General features: G+C 37.9%; 1 protein-coding gene across 12 annotated transcripts in view; it reads left to right on the forward strand.

The window, feature by feature from the left end:
• The window catches only part of CLASP1 (cytoplasmic linker associated protein 1), a 266298-nt gene that overhangs the window by 95075 nt on the left and 143430 nt on the right, over nt 1–27793 (forward strand). For all 12 annotated transcript variants that reach the window (XM_077861340.1, XM_077861342.1, XM_077861347.1 and 9 more), the window contains exons 7-8: nt 4265–4362; nt 19333–19400. In XM_077861340.1, coding sequence (XP_077717466.1) covers nt 4265–4362; nt 19333–19400 — 166 coding nt within the window. The remainder of the gene's footprint in view (nt 1–4264; nt 4363–19332; nt 19401–27793) is intronic.

Here is a 27793-nt window from a genome sequence, read left to right on the forward strand (position 1 = left end):
CTGGCACATGAAATTCCTCAAACCCTAATGAAGTGTGGATGGTATTTTATGTAGATCTTATGTAAATTCAGAGACCAGACACCAAAGCACCACTTCTTTAGTGTAGGAGTAGAGGAGCTGGTAATCCTTGGACCGTCACCATGCAGGTCACGGAACTTTCCAAGCCTGGGCTTCAGAAGTGCCAATTCTCCCATGGATTCAGTTCTGTTTATTCCTGAGAGTCATTTTTGTTATATTAATGAGCTCCTATGAACTCATAATGAGAATACCTCATTAGATAAAGGGGCTGAAAATCAGAACAGTAACTTACCAGAGAAATGTACTTGGTAAGAGGGCATCTGATTTTAAACCTTGCCCAATGATTGCTAATGTGCCCCGAGAGGTTGTGCCAGCTTGCCCTTCCACCTTCCCTGGCTCTTGGGTCCCTGTGGCTCTGGGCCCTGTCAGCTCTTGTCCTTCCTACTTCCTCGGCTTTGCCCTTGCTTACCTTGTCTCTGCTCCTGCCTTTCCCGTCCCTATCCCCTCTTCTGTGCTCTGCCCGTGGGTTCTCTGGGTCTCTCTTGCTTGCACCTGCTTTCCCCTTGCCACCCACTCGTTTAACCAGTCTTCAGTGACCATGGAAGTAAAATTTCCAAATGTTTTAATTTATTGAATCATACTTTATGTTTGTATTAATTTAAAAAGAAACTTAAAAAAATTCTAAGTTATCAAATGGGTTATTATGTGTTTTCTCCCAATTTGGCTTTGTTTTTGTTTTTTTTGTTTTCTATGCGGGGGGGGAATCCTTTATTGAAGTTACACTTTGTGGTGATTGCTGCCATCCCATGGTATCTTTAAGCAGAAGAGGCAGCCTGGCTAGCTGAAGTTCCCTGTTCGTAACTCAGGCGGTCACTGGCCACATGGGTGACATGAATCCGCATGGTGGGCCTCTGGGACACGGAGCAATTGGGGCAAAATGAGGTTGGTGTTCAGTTGGCAGCTTTTGGCAGTCTGTCACAGACAGAGCCGAAATACTCCAAACTCTGCACTTGGACAGTCATCTGTTGATTTGCAGCTGCCTTAGGAATGTTTATTTGCACACGTACATGCACACACATGCACAGTCCGCATCTCCTAGAACCCTCCTGTCAGGAAACTTTACCACCAGCTTCTCTGCTACTGATGCAATTAACTATTCCTCTTCTTGGGGTGTGTATATATGTTGCATGTGCCTGTGCTCTTGCCTCTATTTTAATCTTTTCATCCATCTTTCCTACTGTGGGCCCCAGCAGGTGGCTAGCCTCCTCTGTATCCCAGTAAACAGTGGTCTTGTGAAGGAGATCATAGGTCTGAAGACCTCAGATTCTGTAAAGCATTCAGCTCGGGCCTGCTGGGCAGGGCTTAATGTATTGGGGCTCTTTTGTAGTCCCAGTGGCCTGAAATGTTGGGGTTCCTTTTTTATGGTGAGCCTGAGGGTGGGCAGAAGCAGTGTAGGGCCCATGTGGTTGTATTAGAAGTGAGCACTATGTTGTGCCTTCAGTCTGAGTGGCTTTTACAGAACTTCCCTTCTCAATAGGAATGTGTTACTTCGTAATACTGAAGAAAATGCATTCTGCTCTATTTCCTGACTTGACCCTCAAATGTTGTCTGACCCCATACCTTTTGTAAGCCTGAGGAATGAGGATTTTGAAGGCTGAAGATAGTGGTTTGGAAGATTTGGATATACGACTTCCATTAGCCATCATGTTGAGTGTTTTAAACACACAGCCTAGAGGCCCCCAAACTGCTGTCCTGAAATCTGATTAAGCCTGCAGACTGGAGTCCACACAATATTTTAGTTTCACATTTTGGAGTTTTGGTATTCTTATATTTGGGAGATCTGTATTTGATTTCTCTCGAAAGATTGGAAGCTGTGGCAGAGCCGTACCTGTATTCTTCCAAGGCTGGGTGATGGTGGCCTGTTTGCCCGACCCTCCCATTTTCCCTCTTCTCTCTGGCAGCAGGGTCCCCTGCCAGAGCCATTTGTCATTGTATACCCACCTGGCTCCACTCATGTATCATGTCCCCTGCTTGGGCCATGTAGGCACTTTGGTTTGGCATCTCGTAAGCACTCAGATATTTGTTGAATGAATTATTTGTTGAATGAGTTATTTTTTTTTTCTAGTCCTCAAAGCAGCCTGCAGCCTTCGTCAGCTCACAGAGAAAATTGAGGCTAAAATAGTTGATGTCTTTTATTCAGGGTTACACAGTTCCTAAAAGGCCAGGTGGGTGCTCAGGTCTACTTTGACTCTAAGGCAGGTCGTTATTCCACTAGATGTCTTAAACTCCTAACAGTCTAGACTTTCTGTGTAGGACAGGTTGTTGCTTGCTTATTAAGGTGAGGGGCTCTGAGCAAATATCACTTGAAAGTGAGCCAAGTGATGCACTTAGTACTGCTCTTCAAGACACGGTGGCATTAACAACTTGGGTAGTATATACACGTTTCCATATAAAAATGGTGCCTAACATCAGAAGGTACTTCTTTTCCCAAATAAACTGAAAATCTGTATTAGTTGGCTTGGGCCGCCTTAACAAAATACTGCGGGTGGCCTACATAAGAAAGCTATTATTTCTCACAGTTCTGAAGCCTGGTAGTTTGAGATCAGGGTGCCAGCATCATCTGGTTCTGGAAGGGTGCAGACGGTTCCCTCACTTTGTGCTCACATGACCCCACTGTACACATGTGGAGAATGCAGCTAGCTCATAGGTGTCTTTTCTTACAAAGACACCAGTCCTATTGTATTAGGGCCCTATTCTTATGACTTCATTTAACCTTAATTACCTTCTAGGTACAATAATGCTGGGGGTTAGGACTTCAACGTATGAGGGGCAGGGGATGTAAACATTCAGTCTGTAACATGACAGTTTGCCCTTTACCACCATCAGGGGAAAAATGATCAATGGAGTTACCTGTCCTATAATGCTCTTAGGTCAAGAGTAGCCTGCAGTGTTGAGAATTGTAAATTGTTTGTATCCCTACTTCCTGCCTCTGTCTTTTGTTCTCTGTTATTTTGGTTTCATTGCTTGAGACCAAATACAAAATTATGTTGCTCCCCTGTCTTTGCCTACTGGAGTAAGCCTACATCTCCCCTCCTCCCCACCCATCACAGGCTGGCCTGGGTTCCAGGGTATGCTAAAAGTGCCCCACCCCCATGTTTTTATTTGCAAAATTTTAAATCTAAAGAAAAATTGTAGGACTAGTATTAACATCTGTATTTACCAGTTAGCATTTGTTTTATCTCTCCCTGTATGTATACACACTCACAGAAATACACTCTTTTTTTCTGAACCATGATATTTTTGCTCTGAGATACTTAAGTGCATGTCTCTCAGTAACAAGGATATGTTCTTATATAACCACATGCTATTTTCACATCCAAGAAATTTAATCTTGATAACAGTGATAATATTTGATGTACAATCCAATTCAAATTACCCTGTTTTTGTTTGTTTTCAGTCTCTTCTGTTTCTTAAGCCTTATTTATTGCTGCTTTCTTAACTTTGTTCATATTTGTGTTGGGCCAGCTACTTACTTGCTCTTCCTGAAGTACATGCCATGCATCTCTGCTTTCATGCCTTTGCACACAGGCTGTCCCTTGTTTGGAACCTGTCTCGTTCCATCTTTACCTGGTAAAATGCTGTCCCCTAAGCACAGTTTAAGTGGTTCCTTCTTCAAGAAAATGTTCCTTGTTATCGTCCAGTCTTCTTGCTCCATTCCCTAAACTGTGCGAACACTTTATACACTTGTATGATGTTTACTACATCCTGTTCTGTATTAAATGTAGAATTTATGGATTTTTGCCCTACCCCACCCCCATCTCCTTTTAGCTCTTGTGTACAGGGCTCTATGAATTATGGCCTTTACTACCCAGTTTTGTTGCCAAGTATTTGTTTTACTGAATTAAATCTACACTGCTTTTTATATGGTGTTTTGTTTTTAGTATAATTCATTTATTTGTAGTATTTTCCATTTTGGGAAGATTATCCGATTCCTGACATCAAATGAAAGAATTGAAAGAGCTAAGGGATGTGAACTTCAACATGTTTACAGGGATGGGACCCAAATATTCTTTGGAATTGTACCAACAACATGGCTCTGTCTAGTCAAACGTCTATAAGGGATTGTATCACAATTGCATTGATAGATTGGTAATAAACTTGGGGTGGTGTATAGCCTGTTGTGTCCCAGCAGGAAGTGCTGTGGATTGACACAGAGCAGCTGTAAGATCTCTTCTTTTACATCTAGGTTCGAGATGCAGCAATAAACAGCTTAGTGGAAATTTACAGACATGTAGGAGAACGTGTGAGGGCAGATCTCAGTAAAAAAGGATTGCCACAATCCCGGTGAGTTCAGACTTTTTTTCCTTTCTTCTGCTCTTCTTCCCCTCTTCTTTTTTCAGTTAACGTCTTGCTTAATTTGTTGTGATTATATTCAAAGAATATGTGGTTAGAGGATTGGTGGTTGGAGATCTTGTCCAGATAATATGTTGGGGGCCCCTCCCATTCTACTTCCTCAAAAGAAGTACTGTCACTCAGACATCTAGCCACATCTCATGTCGTGTTTTGATTTTAGAAGCATATTTAAAGTCAACTTTGAAAAATTCAGCCTTCTTTTGGTTCATATATTTCTATATCTTGGTTGCACACAATGCCTAGTATAGTAGGCGCCTAGAATATATTTGTTTGCATTAATGAAGCCCTTCCACAATGTGTCTGGATAAATAAAGAAATAGTTCTGGAAAGCATCTTGGAAATGGTAGTTTTCTGTTAGTCTCAATATGTACAGGCCAGTGGTAAGGGTATCAGCATCTCAGCAGATCCAAGACCACATGAGTCCACAGATGTCTCTGTTGTAGTTAACATTTAAAAAAAATAATGAACTGGACATCTTTAATTTTAACTACAGCGGAGAAATTGTAAACTGTTTGTGCTTGCCCTGTTCCTTTAAGGGAGAGAGTAATGTGCAAGTCCTGGGAAGCTGGACATGGCCTGGGCTTCTGGAGCAGCTAGAGTGAGCCTGTCACTGTGTCCCTGGAGATAGCAGAGCCCAGAGATATGAAGTGACTTGGGAGAGCACATAGCACGAGTCAGGGCTCAGAGGGAAGCCCTGTTCTGACTTTCCTTTTAATTTTCTCTATCCCATTTTGTAAGAGTTTATAGAGTATTAGGATGTGGGTTGGCATATACAGGAATCCTCTGTCTTAATGTCCCTTAATGGTATATGATGAAAGAGAGCCCCTTACCCTAAAGTAGGGGTTCTATGCACAGTCAAGTGGGGCTATACTCTTGTGTTGCTGAGAGTCCTATCTGACCCCAGGGTTGCTCTCACGGTGCCCCTGAGCTGCGTGCAACATAATTAGATGGGAATAAAAGTATTTTCATGTTTTTTTATAACAGATAATCTGTGAAAATAGATTTATTTTATAGATTTATTTTGTTCCCACGTTTTATGAACCTCAGCTTTTTGGTCTCTGAGTTTATGGGAGAATACTTAGGAGAAAGATGAACTTAAAGACAAAAGCATTACACGGTGTGCTAGGGAAAATTGGAGGGCCCAGGTGAGCAGGGAGAGCAGGGCTGGAGGGAAAGGGCTGTTTACTCATGACGTCAGCATCATCACTGGGAAGACCTATCCTACTCCAGGGGTGGCCTCAGTGGACTGCATAGCTCACAGTGGCTCTAGGCCATGAGCAGACCATCTCATGGTGGGACTAACGCATCCTGTCTGAAAGCTGCTGTGGCAAGCCTATAGGTCTGGGAGGTGATAAGGTGACACTGAGATCTAGAGAGGTGAGTGCACAGAGACTGCTATCCTTGGGGAGGCTGGCTTGCAAGGCTTGCTCTGGGCTGGTGGCTGGAAGCTTTGATTTGGGGGGCTTCCCACCATTCCTGAAGAGTGGGCAAGAGTGGCTCCCTGTATCCCAGCAGTGGGTGTCATGCTGAGCACCTGATTTCCTTCTGGGAGTCTGGCATTTTGTCAAGTGCTACCCCAGGAGATGTCTGCATGACCAGCCACAGCAGAGCTCCAGTTGCTGGGGATGTAAAGCATGTTCTGTGACTCCACTCCACTGGGAGAGGCTCTAGGAAGCTTGCGCTTGGTTTCCTGCAGACTTTACTCCATGTACCTTCTCCCTTTGCTGGTTTCTCAGAGTGCCTTAAAGTATGATAGTGATAGCTGTGAGTGTGAATGTATGCCAAGCTCTCAGTCCTCCTCAGTTAAACCCAGGTGTGGGCTTGGAGACCCCAACACAGAGGGTAATTTGGGTAAGGCTCCAGGGGCACTTAATGCCAGCCAGAGCTAGGGCTAGCACTTTCTCATCCAGACTCCCATCACTCTCCTGTTTTTTGTTTTTTAAGTATTGAAAAGAAACTATCGAAGAGTTTGGGCCTCTGTGAATGGGAATGAAGGCCTCTGATATGAAGGCCTCTGATATCTCATGTGGCCTAAAATCCTTCCTAAAATTTGCAGACTACACGGAGAGGGTCATCTAGGGAAATGGGCCAACATCCTTCACTGCTGTCAGTGTAAACTGTGGTAGACAGGGCAGCCCGGTGGCTCAGCGGTTTAGCGCCACCTTCAGCCCAGGACATGATCCTGGAGACCTGGGATGGAGTCCCGCATTGGGCTCCCTGCATGGAGCCTGCTTCTCCCTCTGCCTGCACCTCTGCCTCTCTCTCTCTCTCTGTGTCTCTCATTAATAAATACATAAAATCTTAAAAAAAAAAAAAAAAACAAACCAACAATACCTGTGGTAGACAGGGTGCTTGGAGAAGGAGGCTGTTGGTACTTCAAAGGCATTACTCTGGTGAAAGAAGCCAAAACTTCCTATTTCTTTGTATTTATTACAAGACACTTACCTAGCACTGGGAGGGTCAGAGGCCCTAGCTGCCACCTTTATTTTGATTTTGCCAGGGACATGTGCAAATGGAATGAGACTTTCAAAAGTTCTGCTGTTGTTTGGAAAATTTATTGTCTGGTATTTGTGGCTCCAAATGGCTGGTGGGAATACTTGAACATTCTAGACTTCTGTTATGTCATTCTTATATGTATCTATTTTGCTGTTGCATGAGATCATACATTTTTAGCTGAACAAGATTCCACAGGACTAATAAAGTATTGCAGGATATGCATGGTGCTTCCTGAAACTTGGATTTCATCAAAAATAAAAATGTTGTCCCCTTAAGAGTTTGTCCATTGAGTGAGTGCCGTATTTGAGAAGATTAATTATATTTGTAAGAAAGATGTGATGAAAAAATGCCTTGATATAATATCAGCTAAGTGATATAAAAGTTAAGATCAATAATGTGCTTTGAGGTGCAGTTCCTTTTTCCATTTCACAGTTGGAAAGAGACTTGTTCTTTCACTTTGGAGGAGCTGGAATTTTGCTTTTGGGCCGTGCATCTGGTTATTATTTGAGTCTTGTCTATCTGCTGGCTAAAATATTTTATTTTATTTTATTTTATTTTATTTTATTTTATTTTATTTATTTTATTTTATTTTATTTATTTTTTAAAGATCTTATTTATTTGAGAGAGGGAGAGTTGGGAGAGGGGCAGAGGGACAAGCAGACAGCAGGGGAGCCTAACATGCTGGGCTCGATCCCTGGACCCTGAGATCATGACCGAATTGAAATCAGTTGCTTAACTGACTGAGCCACCCAGGTTCTCCTCATTTAGAATGTCAAAGCCAGCACCCCATTGTGTTCTAGCTTTTAGTGTTTCTGCTGAGAATTGCAAAGCCATTCTGATTCTTCAACCTCTGTGGATAACTTTTGATTTTCTTTGTCCCCAAAGTTTGTTTGAAACTTTATGATGATGAGTCTTATATGAGACTATTTTCATTTTTTGTGTGGTGCACTTGGAGGGCTTTTCCATCTGGAACCTCATATCTTCTGGGCAAGTTTCCTTAAGAATATAACTATTATGTTTATAAATATAAGTAGTTCATAAATAAAACTAGTACATAAGTATAAGTTTTATATCTACATACTGCTTATATTAATAAGTATAATAGTTCTGACTACTTGGACTGGTCCCTCTGATTTTATTTTTTCTTTCCTATTTCTATCTTTATATTTTTGTTCTGTCTTCTGGGGAGATTTTCTCAAATTTATCTTCCAACCATTCTATTGGGTGTTTGATTTAAAATTTTTTCTTTTTTGGGAACACCTGGGTGGCTCAATGGCTGAGCATCTGTCTTGGCTCAGGGCATGATCCTGGGGTCCTAGGATCGAGTCCTGCATCACGTTCCCGCAGGGAACCTGCTTCTCTCTCTGCCTATGTCTCTTACCTCTCTCTCTCTGTCTCTCATGAATAAATAAATCTTAAAATTTTTTTTTCCTTTTTTGTTCTAATGGTATGGTCCCTTTTATACCATTGTTTCTGTTTTTAAAATAAGAGTCTTTTTGAAATATTCCTATACAATAATTTTTATGTGTATCATATTTTTATAATTTACCATATCCCCTTTAAAGTGAAGAGTTGTTTTTAGTATATTTAGAAAGTTGTGTAGCTATCATTGTTATCAAGTTTTAGAAATTTGAAAAGAATCCCTGTATCCATCAGTAGTCGTTCTCTTCTTCCTTTCTTCTATTTAGCCCCTGGGAATGACTAGTCCACTTTATATTTTATGGATTTGACTGTTTTGGGACATTTCATGCAAATCACATAAAATGTAGCTTCCTCCCTCCCTCCTTCCCTCTCCTCCCCTCCCCTTCCCCTTTCTTTCCTTTTCCTTTTCCTTTTCCTTTTCCTTTTCCTTTTCCTTTTCCTTTTCCTTTTCCTTTTCATTTGACAGAGCACAAGCAGGGGCATTGGCAGGGAGAGGGAGAAGCAGACTCCCCACTGTGGGGGGACTCAATCCCAGGACCTGGGATCATGACCTGACCCAAAGGCAGATGCTTAACCAACTGAGCCACCCAGGCACCCAGAATGTAACTTTTTCTTGATTGCCTTCTTTCAGTTACCACAGAATTTTCAAAATTCAACCATGTTATACCATGAGTCATTCTTTTGTATTGCTGAATAAAATTCCACTGTATATATCATATTTTGTTTATCCATTCCTCGGTTGATGGACACTTGCTTCCACTTTTTGGCTATGTGAATAATGTTGCTGTGAAAATGGATATATAGATCTCTCTTATATTCCCTACATTCAATTCTTTTGGGTAGATTTCAGAAGTGGTTTTGCTGGATCATACACTGTTATGTTTAATTTTTTGAGGAACCACACCATACTGCTTTCTGTAGCTGTTGTACTATTTTGCATTCCTACCAGGAGTGCCAACAGTTGTTATTTTGTGTTTTTGTATTGTTTTGTTTTATTTTTTGGTAGTAGGCATCCTAATGGGTATCTTATTGTAGTTTTTAGAAATTTTATGTACTTTTGTTGAAAATCATTTGACCATTAATGTAAGGATTTCTTTTTTGTATTCTCAGACTTCTTCTCCTGATCTATAAGCCTGTCCTACTATCAGTATCTCTACTATCTCACTAAGTAGAGATTTGTAGTAAAATTTGAAATCCAAGTTTGTTCTTCTTTTCAAAATGGTTTTGGCTGTTCTGGATGCCTTGCATTCCATACGAATTTTAGGGTGCATTTGTCAATTTCTGGAAAAGGGCAGTTGGAACTTTGATAGGAAGTTAGTTTATATTGAGTTTGGGGAATATTGCATCTTAAAAATATTAGGATTTTCAATCCATGAACATGGGATGTCTTTTCATATTTAAAGTCTTTATTGACTTTAGGGGAGCCCCTGTGGTGCAGCGGTTTAGCACTGCCTGCAGCCCAGGGTGTGATCCTGGAGGCCTGGGATCGAGTCCCACGTGGGGCTCCCTGCATGGAGCCTGCTCTTCCCTCTGCCTGTGTCTCTGCCCATAAATAAATAAAAAAATAAATAAATAAATAAATAAATAAATAATCAATCTTTAAAAAATAAAAAGTATTTTTTAAAAAAAGTCTTTATTGACTTTAAACAATTGCTTAGGAGTTTCCAGTGAACAAGTCTGATACTTTTTTTTTTTCTAATGATTTTATTTATTTATTCTTGAGAGACACACAGAGAGAGGCAGAGACATAGGCAGAAGAAGCAGGCTTCCTGTGGGGAGCCTGATGTGGGACTTGATCCCAGAATGCCGGGATCATGACCTGAGCCAAAGGCAGAGGCTCAACTACTGAGCCATCCAGGTGCCCCAAGTCTTGGACTTCTTCATTAAATTTATTCCTATGCATTTTATTCTTTTGATGCTATTAAAAGCAGATTTTTTCCCCTTAGTTTCTGTTGTAGGTGGTTTATTGCTAATGTCCAGAAATACAATTGATTTTTAAAATATTGATGTTAAACTTGGCAAACTTGCTGAAGTCCCTAGATTGTTTTGCTATGGATTTCTCAGGTGTACAAAATATGTCCTTTGTTAATAGAATTAGTTTACTTTTTCCTTTCCAATGTGGATGCTTTTTATTCTTCTTTCTTGCCTAAAAGCCCGGGCTAGAACTTCTAGTATAACATTGAATAGGAGTGGTGAGAGGCAATGGCCATCATCCTATTCCTGATTTTGGGAGTAAAGCTTTCAGTCTTTCAACATTGTTAGTTGTGGGTTTTTTGTATATGACTGTGTGAGGTTGAAGAGATTCTATTCCTAGTTTTTTGGGTGTTTTTTTTTTTTATCATGAAAGGATGTTGAATTTTGTTAAATACTTTTTCTGCCATCTATTGAGAGGATTATGTGACTTTGATTTTTATTCTATTGATATATTGTATTACATTAATTGATTTCAGATATTAAATCAATCTTGCATTCCTGGGATAAATTCTACTTGGTCATGGTATATAACTCTTTTTATATGCTGCTGGATATATAAAGAAAATTGGTCTATACTTGTCTTTTATTGTGATTCTTTTTCTTGGTTTTGGTGGTGTTATTTATTATACTACCCTCATAGAATGAATTGGTAAGTGTTCCCAACCCTCTTTTTCTAGTTTTAAAGGGTATCTTTTTCTTTAATTAATGGTTTTATTTTTTGAAGCATTTTTCGATGTATAGAAAGACTGGCTAGAAAGTCCAGAGTTCCTTCTTTCTCTCCTCTTTGCTTCCTCCTTCTCAGTTTCCTCCATTCTCATCTGTATTTCATAGGATTTTGTGAATGATTGGTGCTAATTCTTCTTTAAACATTTGTTAGAATTTATTCTGTGTGAAGCCATGTGGGCCTGGGCTTTTGCTTTAGGGATATGTTTTGATTACTAATCCAACCTCTTTGCTTGGTTATTGGTCTATTCAGATTTTGTTTCTTTTTTAATCATTTTTGGTAGTTTCTGTCTAGGAATTTATCCACTTTCTCTAAGTTACCTACTTTTTGACACACACTTTATAGTGTTTTTTGTAATTCTTTTTATTTTTGTAAGGGTAGTAGTAAATGTGCCTTCTTTCATTTGTTGAGTAATTCAAATCTTCTGTCTCTCTCTTTTTTTTTCTGGTCAAATTAAGGGTTTGCTAAATTTGTTGATTCTTCCTCCACCCTCCCACCCCCCAAAGAGCTAAATTTTGGCTTGTTGATTTTATTTATTGTTTTTCTGCTTCCTCTTTCATATATTTCTGCTTTTTCATTTTGTTGGTTTGATTTCCCTGTCTTTTAAGTCAGAACTTAAGTTATTGATTTGATAATCTTCTATCTTAATGTAGGCATTTATGCCTATAAATTTTTTATGGTATGATATAAGTACTACTTTATAAGTACTACTGAAGCTGCATCCCATGTTATGTATATTGTATGTTCATTTTTATCTCAGAGAACTTTTTATATTTTCCACTTGTTTTTATCATTGACTTTCTTTGTTATTAGGAGTGTTTTGTTAAATTCTTACATTGTTTGTTACTTTCTTATTTCTATTTGTCATTGATTTCTAATTTTATCCTATTATGATCACAGGTCATAACTTCTGTGTTCTATGATTTTAGTTCTTTGAAATTTGTTTTAGGCTTATTTTATGGCCTAGCCATATGCTGTGTCCTGGAGAATGTTCCATGTGTACTTCGGAAGTATCTGTATTCTGTTGTTAGTTATTGAAATGTGTGATTGAATCTCTAATTAATACTGCTGAATTATTTATTTCTCCAGTTCTCTTGTTTTTTGCTTATAAGTTTTGGGGCTCTGTTTTTGTGTACATATCATCATTATGATGTATTCCTGAGATGTTGACCCTTTTGTCATTGTAAAATGTCCTTCTTTGTCCCTGGTAGCATTTTTTGTCCTAAAGTCAGTACTGCCTAATAATAGTATAGTCACTCCAGACTGCTTCCAAGCACTGTTTGCATGGAATGTATTTTTCTGTCTTTTTACTTTCTATCTCTGTGTTTTTGCATTTAAAGTGAGTCTCTTGTAGGTAGCATATAGTTGGGTGTTGTTTCTTTATTCATTCTGACAATCTTTGCCTTTTCATTGGAGTGTTTAATTCATTTATATTTAATGTAGTACCTACTAATAAGGTGGACTTTATTTCTGCTACTTTGCTATTTGTGTTCTGTATATCATGACTTCTTTGTTTCTTCTTCCTTTAATACTTCATTTTGTATGAAATCTATATTTTCTTGTGTACCATTTTAACTTTGTTTATTTTACTATTCTCTTTTGGAATTATTTTCCTAGTGTTTGCTCTGGGGATTTCAGTTGACATCTTATTATAGAAGTCTAGTTAGAATTATTACCCTTAATTAATTTCAGTATTAAAAACTTTACTCTTATATAGTTCTATTTCCTCCCCTCCTTTCTTCAGCTTTCTTTATCTATACATCTTTGTATATTTCAGCCCACCAACACACACAGTTTTATAATTATTGCTTTATGTAGTTTCAAGTCATGTAGGACAAGAAAAGAGTTAACAACAAAAAATACAATTATACTATCTGTTATAATTTACCTGGGTTTTATGTTTACCTTTGTAGTTACTTTTACTGATGTTTTTTATATAGCATCATGTAGATTTGGGCTGATGTATGGTCTTCTTTCATTTTTAACTGAAAGACTTGTCTTTTTTTCTTTTTTTTAATACAGGAATGTCTTAAATTCTCCTTCATTTTTTCCTGCCAAGAGTCTACAATTCATTATATTGATAGTATAACTTCATGTAAAGACTGAAATATCTTTGGTCCAGATACGATTCTCTGCTTCATTTTTGAAGGATAATTTTGTTGGTTGTAGAAATCTTGGTTGAGATTTTTGTTTTATTTTATGTACATATGTGTTTGTTTATTTTCCAAATATTAACATATACCACATTTCAAAATTTTGAATATGTCATCCCACTGTACTTGGTCTCCACTGTTGTTTTTTTTATAATGAGAAGTTATTTATCTTGTTGATGATTCTTTGTACAAAATGAGTGGCATTTCTATTGTTGCTTACTTTTTAAAGTTTTTTTTTAATTTATTTACTTTGAGATTTTATTTATTCACGAGAGACATGGAGAGAGAGAGAGGCAGAGATATAGGCAGAAGGAGAAGCAGGCTCCATGCAGGGAGCCTGATGTGGAACTTGATCCAGGGACTCCAGGGTCACACCCTGAGCCAAAGACAGATGCTCAACTGCTGAGCCACCCAGGCGTCCCACTTTTTAAAAAATTGAAATTCAATTAACTAACATACAGTACACTGCTAGTTTCAGATATGGAGTTCAGTACTTCCTCAGTTGCATTTAATACTGAGTACTCATCACATCAGGTGCCCTCATTAGTGCCTGTCACCCAATTACCCCATCTTCTTAACCACTTCCCCTCCAGCAACCTGTTTCTTTCCCATAGTTAAAGTGTCTGTCATAATTTGACTCCCTCACTGATTACTTCCCATTCCACTTTCCCCTATGGTTCCCCCATGTGATTCATATTCTTTATTTGAATGAAAACAGGTGATAATTGTTTTTCTCTAGTTGGCTTACTTCACTCAGCATAATACCCTCCAATTCCATCCATGTCCATGTAAATGATAAGATGTCACCCTTTCTAATAGCTGAGTAATATTCTATTGTATATATATAACACATCTTTATCCATTCATCTGTTGATGGACATCCTGGCTCTTTCCATAGTTTGGCTCTTGTGGACATTGCTGCTATAAACATTGGGGTGCAGGTGCCCCTTTGGATCACTACATTTGTAATTTTGAGGTAAATAACTAGTAGTACAATTGCTGGGTCATAGCGTAGCTCTGTTTTTCAACTTCTTCAGGAACCTCCATGCTGTTTTCCAGAGCACCTGTACCAGGTTGCATTCCCACCAACAATGTAAGGTTCTCTTTTCTCCGCATCCTCACCAACAATTGTTATTTCCTGACTTGATTGTTTTTGCTTTCAAGATTTTCTCTTTGTCTTTTCTTCCAGCAGTTTGTTCCTCTTGTCTCTAGGTTAGGATCTCTTCAAGTTTATCCTATTTGGAGTTTGTTGAGTTTCTTGAACATGTAGATTAAAATTTTATATTAGATCTGTGAGTTTTTTGGCCTTTTTTCTCCATATAGTCTGTCCTGTATTCTTTCTCCTCTCCTTCTGGTATTCCCACTATATGTATGTTGGTATGTTGGTATTATAATAACATGACCTCTTAGGCTCTGTTCTTTTTTTTCCCGTTTTTTTTTTTTCTGTTTGTTTGTTTCTCAGGGTATTGTCAACTGATGCATCTTCAAGTTTGCAGTTTTTTTTCTTCCCCCAGTAAAAATTTGTTGTTGAACTACCCTGTACATTTTTTTAAGTTTTTATTTATTATTATTTTAAAGATTTTATTTATTCTTAGAGACAGAGAGAGAAGGGCAGAGACACAGACAGAGGGAGAAGCAGGCTCCATACAGGAAGCCTGATGTGGGACTCGATCCCGGGTCTCCAGGATCACACCACAGGGGCTGCCCGATTTTATTTTTTAATGTAATGTCTAGACCCCACATGGGACTCGAAACCACAGCCCAGAGATCAAGGATTGCATGCTATGCCAACTGAGCCAGCCAGCTACCCATCTAATGAATTTTTTATTTTGGTTTTTGTACTTTTCATTTCTAGAATTTCTTTGTGATTCTTATGTTTTCTGTTTCTTCATTGACACTCTCTCTTTGGTGAGACATTGTTCTTATACTTTAGTTCTTTAGAAATAATTTCCTTTAGTTCTTTTCAACATATTTATGATAGTTGATTTCAAGTATCCATCTAGTAAATTCAATGTTTGGGCTTCCTTTAAGGATAGTTTATGTTGACTAATTTTTTTTTTCTTGCATGGGCTGTATTTTCTTGTTTCTTTATTTGTGCAATTTTTGGTTGAAACTGGTCATTTACAATAATCTATTGTGACAACTTTGGAAACCACATTTGGTCTCTCCAGATTTTGGTGGTGGTGTTTGTTGTTTTTGTTGTTCCTTACTTAAGTGATTTTTCTGAACTAATTCCATGGGATCTGTATTTTTTTTTTTTTTTTTTTTTAATGTGTGTGGCTACTGACGTTTCTGCTTGGTTAGCTTAGTATTCAGCTAAGGATTAGAGATTTCCTTGAATGCCTCCAACCGATAAATCTTTAGCCTTTGCTGCAACATATATACAACATATCTGTGTATGTTGGGGGATGTTTTCAGGGTTCTGGCAGGCAGTTTGTACATCTCTACCTTCCCCTTTACTGCCTGCTTGGGCAGAGCTCAAGGTCAGCCAGACATGAGACCTTAGTGTCGTGTTAGATCTTTCCTCAGGCTTTCTTATAGTCTTGCACATATACATAGCCTTCCAGATTCCCAGGAATATGTCAGATTTTTTTCGGAGTTCCCTGTGAACATCTCATTCTCCACTTTTCTTTGTAAGTTTTTTGGTTGGTGTCTTTGCTCCAGTTTTATCATCTCGGGCAACTCCCATTGTTAAACAGTTGTTGCTGATTCTTTTTGATCGTGGCTTCAAGGAAAAGAGTCTCTTCCACTGAGAGCGCTATGAATCAGGTAAAATAAAACCCTATGAATGGGTGTTCTAGGGTATGCCAGACAGGAGAAAGAATTACAGTTCTTTTAGAATGGGGATTTTTATGGCACTCCAAACTTGTTCAGCTTCTTCCAGTGGCCTCAAAACTGCTGGTTTTCAAACTATCATGATTGTGATGCTGTTGATTTTTAGCAGGTGAGTTGAAGATGGAAATAAGACCTAGCAAAACAGTGAAAAGCTTGTCCTTACCAAGATTCAGTCATTTTTCTTGCAGAGTGCTCCTTGGATTGTTGCAAGCCTTTGTTTAATTTCCAGAGTGTGAAAAACTTGATTTTGACAGTGTTTTTCTTTGCTTCTTTAGAGGAGCAGATTTTCAGAGGTCTGTATTCTGTCATTTTGAAGGGCTCCTTACCTGTTAGCTTTTATAATTGCAGTATTTTCTTTATCCTCTTGGAAGTAATAATGACATATTTTAAAAACTTCCCATTGCCTCTTCCTTCCTCTGTGTTGTGGTTTTGGAGTATGTGTTTGTCCACCTTGGTCTCTTTCACTTGAAAAAGCTTTGCTCATGTATCTTTGAATGCTTGGTTGTCTGCTCATATTTAAAAGTAGTAGACTAAAAAGCCAATTAAAAGCTCTGAGTATATGGGTAGTTTGTTGATTGTGAGCATACTAGTATTTGCATTTAGGGAAATTATTTTAATTTAAAAAATTTAAAACAATTTTTAATTACTTATTTAATTAACTTATATTTTTTGGAGAGAGGGAGGGAGTGAGAATGATCCAGGGTTAGGGGAGCATATGGAGAAGGGGAGAGAGAATCTTGAGCAGGCTCCACTCCTAGCGCAGAGCCCAACATGGGGCTCGATTTCAATGATCCTGAGATCATGATCTGAACTGAAATCAAGAGGCGGACACCCAACCAGCTGAGCCACCCAGGAGCCCCTATTTCTAGGAGAAATAATTAGATCTAAATCTTACAATAAAATAAACACCAATTGGATTGAAGAGTTGAATATAAATTTTGAATTTAGAAAAAACAAGGGAAAATGGTGTTAGTTATTTGTCACATTTAAATTTGGCATCCAGAGATTTACAAACATGAAAGAAAAATTGGTAGCTTCAGAGAGTTAGTTATACGTTCAGTGTCTTCGAATGTATAAAACTCACCTTTTTAGGTTTGTGTAGATTTGTTGGCTCCAAAGAGGCATTTTGTATTGCTGTATTCAGAGCTAGCAGACAAAAGCCATTCCTTAGGAATACCTTGTTGGTGACTAGACTGTCCTGAAGCCAGGTTTACTGATCTCTTGTAAAGAGCCCCTGTATAGACATTGCTGAGTAGAAAATGAGGCAACTAGAGAGACAGGAGTATAACTAGAGGGAAAGGCATGCCTGCCTTAGGGAATTCTGAATTAAAGTACAGGTACCAAAAATAGTAATCTTTTGAACGTTCTCATACCAAGTTGTTTGAGCCTGCTAATTGTGGATAATGTGGCCCTATTGAGTAGACATTACCACAGAGAGAGCATTTGCAGATTCTTCCACAGTGACCATTGATAATGGTGACTACTCTACCAACAACAGATGAAATATTTGCCCCTCACAGTAATTTTAGGAACCAGGCTAGAGGTATACCTTGTCGCTAACTTGCAAACTGGCAGGCATGCTCACGTCAGAGGGTGTAGTTGTGACACAATAAAGTGGTAAGTTGGTCAGGGCATGCCCTGGCAACCTGTGTAGTGATATTACTTATGTGCTTTGTAAGGCACTGGAGATCTTTGGTGCTTATAAAAGGGAAGGTGATGGAAACATCCTAAGAAATTGATTCTAAGGCATTTTTCCAGATCTTTAGTAACCTTTGGATTTGAAAGTGAGTTTTATTCCTATCTGGTCCTGAGATGACAAGATTTTTGTAATTCGTTGCCAACTTTTGACTGGTAGTAGCTGCCTGGAGCGGCTTTGAGGAGTTTGAGGCTACATCTGGGCTTACATGGAAAGATGTGCAAAAAAGATTGATATCTGGCATGGAACGAGAAGGGGGGGAAAGGCAGTATGTCAGTCTCCTTCATCCCCTTCATTTTACTGCTCTTTGCTGATGTGTACTTTGGCTCCCCCATTACTTAGAATGTGACATTCTAAGTAGAAAAGAATGAAATAGGAGCTTTAGAAGTTAAGAACTTCACACACTCACCATCTGGCCAGCTCAGGGCTGGACTCAGTGAATGAACTATGAATGAATGAAGGCCAGTAGAAACCTAGTTTCCATAGTGAGGGCAGGAACAGGATTCATGCAGTGATGTCACGCTCCTGCATGACAGTGTTTGGTGCTTATGGAACACCAAAAAGTATCTAGTTCCCATCCCTGTCCTGAAGGAGAGTCCATTCTAGTTTTGCAGAAAAAACAACATGTTTGAACTGATTAGAGCTTGTATGACAGGAGAGTTTGTAAGCAAGTGGTAAAATTTCTTGTCCAGTCCCTGAAATGGGACAAACTTATGTTTGAATGCAGAAGTACATTGCTTTGTACTTTCAGCCTTTACACTTATTCCAATGTATCTGTGTTTTGCTTGAGAAAGCCTGGTTTATTCTTGAATTCTTCCACTAGGCAAATTAGCACCCCTCTGCCTCAACCTACCCCCAACTTCTCGCTCATTTATGGGTGTCACTAGGATGGAATTTTGACTGGTTAAGAAGTTTTATTTCAATTTAATTGTCAAGGTGACATTGATCCATTAATAGGAAATGTCATGTAGGTTTTTTTCAGTTAACGATTATCTAGTCACAGTGTTTCTAGATATCAAATTAGTCTAGTGTTTCTAGAGAAATTATAGCATTTTTGAATTAAGCATAAGTCACAGAGAGCCTTTATATTGTAGTGTCAATACATTTTGAAAATCTTTATTCTAAGCAATCAATAGTCTGTGCTTAGAAATAGGAGAAACATGCTTTTCATAATGTATACATGTTGTCTAGAGCTGTCAGTACATTTAATATAATGTCTGAGAGCACGTGCTCTGGATTCTTACTCTCAGGGCTGCCATCTCCACCCTAAGTCACTCTGTTACCCTAAGTAAGTTACTTGGTCTTGATTTTCTCATCTGTAAAATGGAGAAGACCATAATCTCTTATATGGCTGTCATAAGGATTAATTGAGGTCTTTCAGAGAGAGCCATAAGTCAGTGCTTGATCTATAATAAGTGCCCGATTATTGTTGGGTGTTTTAATGTTATTAATGTAGTTATTGTTTTTGTTATTAGGTGGGTTTGTATCATTGATTTTTTTTTCTTTTTAGAGTGTGACTCAACTTCACATTAGTGTTTTAATATAATTGTATATGTGATAGTTAACTGTTTCTATATATACATGTATTTTTTTTCATACAGGTTGAATGTAATTTTTACAAAATTTGATGAAGTCCAAAAATCTGGAAACATGATACAATCAGCAAACGGTGAGTAGAAAAAGCAGTCGTTCTATTTTTGCTTCTTCAGTTTTAGGTCAGTAATAACTTATGCTCTTTCTGAACAGCTGAATTTGATATCTTGAACAGTTTCTAGGTCCAAAGATTTAACTTCATTTACCCACTTTCCCAGGCCAAAAACTGTGGGGTTGTCATTGGCTTTCTTTTGTACCCCACATTGAATTCATGAGCTAATCTTGTTGGCTTTCTTTTAAAAGTATGTCCGGAATCCTGGGGATTCTGACTGTAGCTGCTGCTTTGGCTCTTCTCCTAGTGCAAGTCCTTGTGGTCTTTTATCTGTGCTCTTGCAGTGGCCTCCTGACCAGTGTCCTTGCTGTTAGTCTCCCCAAACACCTACAGGCTGTTTGTCACAGCAATCAGAGTAATCCCTATATTTTTATTATTTTTAATTAAATTTTTTTTTTAAGTAGTCTCTACGCCCACCGTGGAACTTGAACTCATGACCCTGGGATTGAGTCGCATGTTCTGTCATCTGAGCCAGCTAGGTACCCCCTAGACGAATCCTTTTAGAATGTAATGTGCTGTTAATATTCTGCTCAGAATCCTCCAGAAGTTTTTTGTCACATAGAGACTGCAGTTTAGTGGTTCATCATGGCCCACCAGGCCTGCACATGAGCCGATGCTGACCACCATTCTGATGTCACCTGATGCTCTTCCCCAAAGTTCTTTGCGCTCCAGTCCTATTGATCACCTTGCTAATTTTGAACATTCCAAGTTTCTCCTGCTTCAGGGCCTTTGTGCTTATGACTCTTTTTCTGCTTGAAACCTTTGTCTCCTGGGTATCTCTATGGCCCTTCTCATTCTATCCACATCTCGGCTATAGACACACTTCATTACCCAGGCCAGCTGGTATAGCACAAACAATGTTCTAAGGGAACTCTGTGCCTTCATTCTGTTCAGTGTTCCTTCTTTTATCCTGATGCCTCAAAAGGTCCCTGGTATGTGGTACAGGTATGCAGTAAATATTGTTGAATAAACAAGCAGAATAATAATTGAGACTTGAATTGTGACTTCAGGTTTCTGGTACTTATATTCCTTTTACTACACATTGTGATGATGTTTGAGGACAAGTGGATATTTCTTCTGATTCCAGAAGAGGAAGAGAAGACAAGTGAATTTTGTGTATGAGTGTGTATGAGTGAAGTCCTTGCAAAGCAGTTGCCACCAACAACATTTTTAACTTTGGGATACCTCATTCATTGCATCATAGCAATTTCTGAATTGCTAGGGATCTTAGATCACAGCATAGCTGTCAAAGTTTGAATATCTTGAGGTTGTAAAAAAAAAAAGTCGGTCACTTTGGGGAAAGTCACTTCTAGTACATAAGGGTTGAACCAGGAACAAGATCCAGGTCTTTTAAGTCCTGCTCTGCTCTGTACCTACCATTTTCAGTATTACTGAATTTGTCTTTGCATAGTATGTTTCTTAAAAAATGCTTAAGGAGTTCTAAACATGCTTTATTAATCCCTCTTATTTCTCTTTCATATGTTTATAAAAACATAACAATATTAAAAGGCTAAAAAAATACTTAACTATAATTCTGCTATCACCAATTAATCAGTGTTCATTTTTTCATATTTACTTACAATTCATTTTTCTGTAACTGTATAATTTATATATAATTTTATCATGGCATAATTTCTGTACATTGCCCCCTACTTTTTTGTTTTTTAAATATTTTATTTTTAAGCAATCTCTGTACCCAACATGGGACTTGAACTTACAACCCTGACATCGAGTCACATACTCTAGTGACTGAGCCAGGCAGGCACCCTGTGCTTGTATATATTCTTTTATATGTGCTTTAATAGGGTATCAATGATAGAGGTAGGACCAGAACTCTGGCCATGGAGTTATGCTCCAGTGATGAGTGGTGTTGATGGTGTGCATGGGCAGAGCTACCCAGCTAGTCAGTTGCTAGATAAATGCTTTAAAGTTCTGGGTAAAGAGGTAGTGGTGTTGGCTGAAAACTTGAGTTTGTGCTTTATAGTCCATGTTATAAATTATAACTGAAACAGAATCTCATTATAATGCTGGCACTGAGGAGAAGATCCACACCTATGCTGGAGGCCTTGCCCAGGAGAGCGCATGTATATTCTCTTGAGTTTTAATGAACATGACACATGATTTAATCAAGGCTACTAAAATCCTGTGGCATTGGGTGTGTTGCAGCAGCATTTTATTCTACACCTCCCTGTGTAAATATTGCCCCTGTATCTCCATATATGTACATGGTAAAGGGATAGGATTGGGAAGGAAGATAGATTGTTTTTTTAGGCGTCTGTGTAAATAGCAGATGGTAAGGAAATCTTAAGACTTGTTGGAGGCCTTAAAACTTCAACTTTCTATACTACTATCTATAAGTAGTATGAGTTTTTAATTATTAGAACCAAAACAGAATCACCTAAAGGGATATATATAAAGATTTTAGAATTCTTAACCTGAATAAGTTTGGTCTCTTGATGGTAACTTTGAGAGACTTGTAAGATGTTCAGTAACTGTCAGAAGCAAACCACCTGATTTCCTTCTTTGCTTGAGTCATTTGGATAGCATAGAGAAACCACAGTTGGAACATAATAAATCCCTCCTCTAATTTTTGTTTTTTTGGTCCACTGACTCCTAGTATAACCAGTTTTTGAACTCCTCTGCACCATTGATTGCTCTACTTCTCAACTCTCTACCCTCTGCTGTCTCTAGTGTGCTGCTTATATAGGTAGACTGTGACCATTCTGAATTTTTCCTGTTCTTAGAGTTTTTATAGATACCGTGGTATTATCTGCATAGATAAGTCATCTGCAAATAGGAGTAGTTTTATCTCTTTCAGATTTGTATACTTTGTATTTTTTTCCCTTGCCTTATTGTACTGGCTAGAATTTCCTCCTCTATGTAAAGTACAAGTGGTGAAAGTAGACATCCTTACCTGGTTCCCAGTCTTAGGTCTTTTATAACAAAGTGTGATGTTAATTGTAGCTTTTTTGTAGGTGTTCTTTGGCAAGATGAGACGTAGTTCTCATCTATTCCTATTTATGTAAGTTTTTATTAGAAGTGAGTGTTGGATTATTTTGGGGGGAAATCATCAGCATATTTTATTTTTTAAAGATTTTATTTATTTATTTATTCATAAATAAATGAGAGAGAGAGAGAGGGAGGCAGAGACACAGGCAGAGGGGGAAGCAGTCTCCATGCAGGGAGCCTGATGTGGGACTTGATCCTGGGACTCCAGGATCACACCCTGGGCCGAAGGCAGGCACTAAACCACTGAGCCACCCAGGGATCCCCCTCATCAGCATATTTTAAATATTGAGATAAACCTATACCAAAAATTTACTTTTTAAAAGTATATAATTCTGTTTGTGTGTGTGTGTGTGTGTGTATTCACAAAATTGTGCAATTATCTAATTTCAGAATATTTTTATCACCCCCAAGAATACCTATGACCATTCACACTCCTTAATTCCTTCTCCTCCCAGTCCCTCACAACCTACTTTCTGTCTCGAGGGATTTGCCTATTCAGGACATTTTATATAAATGCAGTCATACAACATATGGCTTTTTATGTATTGCTTCTTTTACTTAATATTGTTTTCTGGATTCACTCATGGGGATAGCATGTATCAGTACTTCATTCCTTTTTATGGCTGAATAATATTTCACTGTTGTATAGATATACCACCTTATGTTTATCCATTCACCAGTTGATGGACATTTGGGTTGTTTTTTTTTTTTTTTTTTTTTAAAGATTTTATTTATTTATTCATGATAGTCACAGAGAGAGAGAGAGGCAGAGACACAGGCAGAGGGAGAAGCAGGCTCCATGCACCGGGAGCCCGACGTGGGATTCGATCCCGGGTCTCCAGGATCGCGCCCTGGGCCAAAGGCAGGCGCCAAACCGCTGCGCCACCCAGGGATCCCCGACATTTGGGTTGTTTTTACTTTTTGACTGTTGTGAACAATGCTACCATGAATATTTATTTGCCTGAAAGTTTTTATGTGAGATGTTTTCATTTCTCTTATGTATATACCTTGCAGTGCAATAGTTGGCTCATGTGGTAACTCTGTGCTTTTAACATTTTTGCCTAACTGGCACATTATTTTCCAAGTAGCTGCACCATTTTACATTCTCATCATCAACGTATGAGAATCATAATTTATTCATATTTAAGCCAATACTTGTTATTGTCTGTCTCTTTGATTATAGGCGTCTAGAGGGTGTGAAGTGTTGTCATTATGGTTTTGATTTGTGTGTTTCCCTAATGATGCTGACCATTTTTTCATGTGCCTGTTGACCATTTGTACATCTTTGGAAAAATCTCTATTGAAGTCCTTTGTCCTTTTTATTAAGGGTTGTTCATATTTTTATTTTTTTTTAATTGAAGTATGGTTGATGCAGCGATACACTAGTTTCAGGTCCACAGCATAGTAATTTCACAACTCCATATATTAATGCTATACTCAACACAAGTATAGCCACCATCTGTCACCATACAGTGCTTTTTATAGTATTATAGACTATACTCCTTATGCTGTACCTTTCATCCCTGTGACTTACTCATTCCATTACTGGGGGCCTGTACCTTCCATTCCCCGTCACCCATTTTGGCCATTTTCCCACCCTGCTCCTCTGGTAACCATCAGTTTGTCTTCTGTATTTATGAGTCTGTTTCTTTTTGTTTCTGTGTTCATTCATTTGTTTGATTTTTTTTTAGATTCCACATGTAAGTAAAATCATATAGTATCTGTCTTTCTGTCTGACTTGTTTCACTTAGCATAATACCCTTAAAGTTCATTTATGTTGTTACAGATGGCAAGATCTCATTCTTTTTTATGGCTGAGTATTATTCTGTTGTGTGTATGAGGATACACAGAAACACATACACCCCTCCCCATCTTCTTTATATATTCATCTGTCGATGGACACTTGGGTTGCTTTCATATCTTGGCTATTATATATTTTTTAAAAATGTTTTTAATTTATTTATGATAGTCACACAGAGAGAGAGAGAGAGAGAGGCAGAGACACAGGCAGAGGGAGAAGCAGGCTCTATGCACCGGGAGCCCGACGTGGGACTCGATCCCAAGTCTCCAGGATCGCGCCCTGGGCCAAAGGCAGGCGCTAAACCGCTGCGCCACCCAGGGATCCCACATATCTTGGCTATTATAAATAATGCTACAATAAACATAGGGGTGCATGTATCTTTTTGAATTAGTGTTTTTGTTTTGTTTCAGTGAATAGTAGTAGAATTGCCAGGATCATATGGTATTTCTAATTTTTTTGAGGAGCCTTCATATTTTCCACAGTGGCTGCACAAGTTTTACATTCCCATCAATAGTACACAAGGGTTCCTTTTTCTCTGCATCCTTGCCAGCACTTGTTATTTCTTATCTTTTTGATTGTAGCTATATGATGACAGGTGTAAGGTAATATATAATTATAGTTTTGATACGTGTTTCCCTGATGATTTGTGATGTCGAGCCACCTTCTCATGTGTCTCTTGACCATCTATATATCTTTGGGAAAATGCCTGTTCAGGTTCACTATCCATATTTTAATTAGGTTGTTTAGGTGGTTTTGGTATTTGGTTGTATAAGTTCTCTATATATGTTGGATATTAACTCTGTATTGGATAAAGCATTTGCATATATCTTTTCCAATTCAGTAGATTGCTTTTTTGTTTTGTCAGTGGTTTCCTTTGTTGTGTGAAAGTTTTCTATTTGATGTAGTCCTGATAGTTTATTTTTGCTTTTGTTTCTCTTTCCTGAGGAGACATAATCTATAAAAATGTTGCTAAGGTTGATGTCTAAAAATTACTGCCGGTGTTTTCTTCTATGAGTTTTATAGTTTTCAGGTCTCACATTTAGGTCCTTAATCCATTTTGAGTTTATTTTTGTGTATAGTGTAAGAAAGTGGTTCAGTTTTATTCTTTTGCATGTAGCTGTCCTGTTTTCCCAACACCATTTGTTTATTTTGTAGTTTCAAGTTTTTATTTAAATTCCAGTTAGTGAACATACAGTGTAATATTAGTTTCAAGAACAACACTGTTTATTGAAAAGACAGTCTTTTCCGAATTACAGTTTTGCTTCCTTTGTTTTTTTTTTTTTTTTGCTTCTTTTTTTTTGCTTCCTTTGTCATAGGTTAATTAACTATATAAACATTGGTTTATTTCTAGGCTCTCTATTCTGTTCCATTGATCTATAGGTCACTTTTTGTGCTGGTACTGTACTGTGTTGACTATCATATCTTTGTAGTATATCTTGAAATCTGGAATTGTGATACCTCCAGCTTTGTTCTGATTTTTCCTGATTGCTTTGGCTGTTTAGAGTCTTTAGTTGCTCCATACAAATTTTAGGATTAATCTAATTTTGTGAAAAATGCTATTGGTATTTTGACAGGGGTTGCATTGAATCTATAGATTTCTTTGGGTAATATGGATACCTTAACAATATTAATTCTTCTAATCCAGGAGCATGGTATATTTTCATTTGTTTGTATCATCTTTGGTTTTTATTATCAGGGTTTTACAGTTTTCAGAGTACAGGTCCTCACCTTCATAAGTGCATTCCTAGGTATTTTTTTCTTTTCGGTGCAATTGTAAATTGAACGGTTTTCTCAATTTCGTTTTCTACTGTGTTTTTGGTATTTAGAAGTGCCACAGATTTTTGTATACAAATTTTGTGTCCTGCAAACTTTACTGCATTCATTTATAAGTTCTAATAGTTTTTTGGGGGATAGTCTTTAGAGTTTTCTATCTGTAGTATCATGTCTGCAAAAAGTGACAGCTTACCTTTTCCTTACCATTTTGGATGTCTTTTATTTCTTTTTCTTGTCTGATGGCTGCCCAAAAGCCCATTTTTATTTTATTTTATTTTTATTTTTATTTTTATTATTTTTAAAGATTTTATTTATTTATTCATAGAGACCCAGAAAGAGACAGAATGAGAGAGAGGCAGAGACACAGGCAGAGGGAGAAGCAGGCTCCATGCAGGAAGCTCGATGTGGGACTCAATCCCGGGACTCCAGGATCATGCCCTGAGCCTAAAGCAGGTGCTAAACTGCTGAGCCACCCAGGGATCCTCCTGCCCATTTTTAAATTGGTGTTTGTCTTTTTGCTGTTGAGCTATAAGAACTCTTTATATATTCTGGATATAAGACTCTTATTGGATATAGGATTTGTAAATATTTTTCTCTGTTCTCTGGGTTGTCTTTTATAGTTTTTTGGTATTTAAAAGTTTTTAATTTTTATGAAATTTGTCATTTTTTTTGTTGTTACTTGTAAACAGTAACCCTCTTTTGAATAAGAAAAACTCTATTTGAGCTAAGTTCAAAGAAATTTAATGTAATAGCAGTACTCGGAGGGAAGAGAAGGGTTTCATTGTGGGTTCTATTAACATGTTCAAAATTAGGTTGTTCTAAGTTGTATAATTGAGTATGTTTATGTAAAACCCATGGACTTAATTTTTTTTTAAAGCAGAATTGTGACTAAAACAGTAATGGGAAAGCAGCTCTGAGTAGCAATTGGAGAGGAGAGTCCTATCTGTAATAGAACACTTCATCTTTGTAGGATTCTTTTTTGTTGCTAGGTTACCCAGAGGCCTTTCAGCTTTGAATGGCAAGAATATGGGAGTTAAAAATATGTTGTTTTATAGATGTTTTTCTTTTTTTCCATCTGCATATAATTAGCAAACCCCTTGAAGCAAAAATTACAGTTTTGCCTTCCATGGGTTTCAAAAAGCAAATTATTTTCTATGTAAGTCTTTTTCTTAATCATGCAGATGTGCTTATGCTCACAGGAGAATTGGATTTTCAGCATGAAAGAGCCAGTAATTATAGACTAGTCAGTGTCCTTTATCTGCGTCCACTTAATGATCTTTAATTAGATTTGATTGAAGTGAGGCCCAGGGACATTAATTTGGTTAAAAATGTGCATGCTTTTGAGTTTCTTGAGCAAAGCTAACATGTTTATGAGGAAAGAATGAAAGTATTATATTGGTTAAATCTCTGAAAGTTCCATAATAAACCTGTAGCTAATGAAAAAGACAAAATACTGATTGCTGACAAAACTATAAACTAGATAACAGATAATCATAAAATTATTGACTCTTACGCATATATCTAGAGCATCATTTTGCTGCCAAATGCATCCTGCCTTATGTTTCTCTACTAAAAAAAATGTGTAATTTGAAAAATGTTAGCTATCATTTCTAAGTTGTTGGAGATGAAAAGTACCTGTGCAAATCTGAAAGCGACTAGACCAATGTTGAATTATTAGGTAAGATTTGAATTGTTGCCCAGCGTAACTAGGACAAAACATTCATTTAAAGGTGAATTGAGTGTCTTCTTTGTTAAGAAGCCAAGCCGTTGTTAT

Source organism: Canis aureus, chromosome 20 (assembly GCF_053574225.1).
Source record: "Canis aureus isolate CA01 chromosome 20, VMU_Caureus_v.1.0, whole genome shotgun sequence".
NCBI lineage: Eukaryota > Metazoa > Chordata > Mammalia > Carnivora > Canidae > Canis > Canis aureus.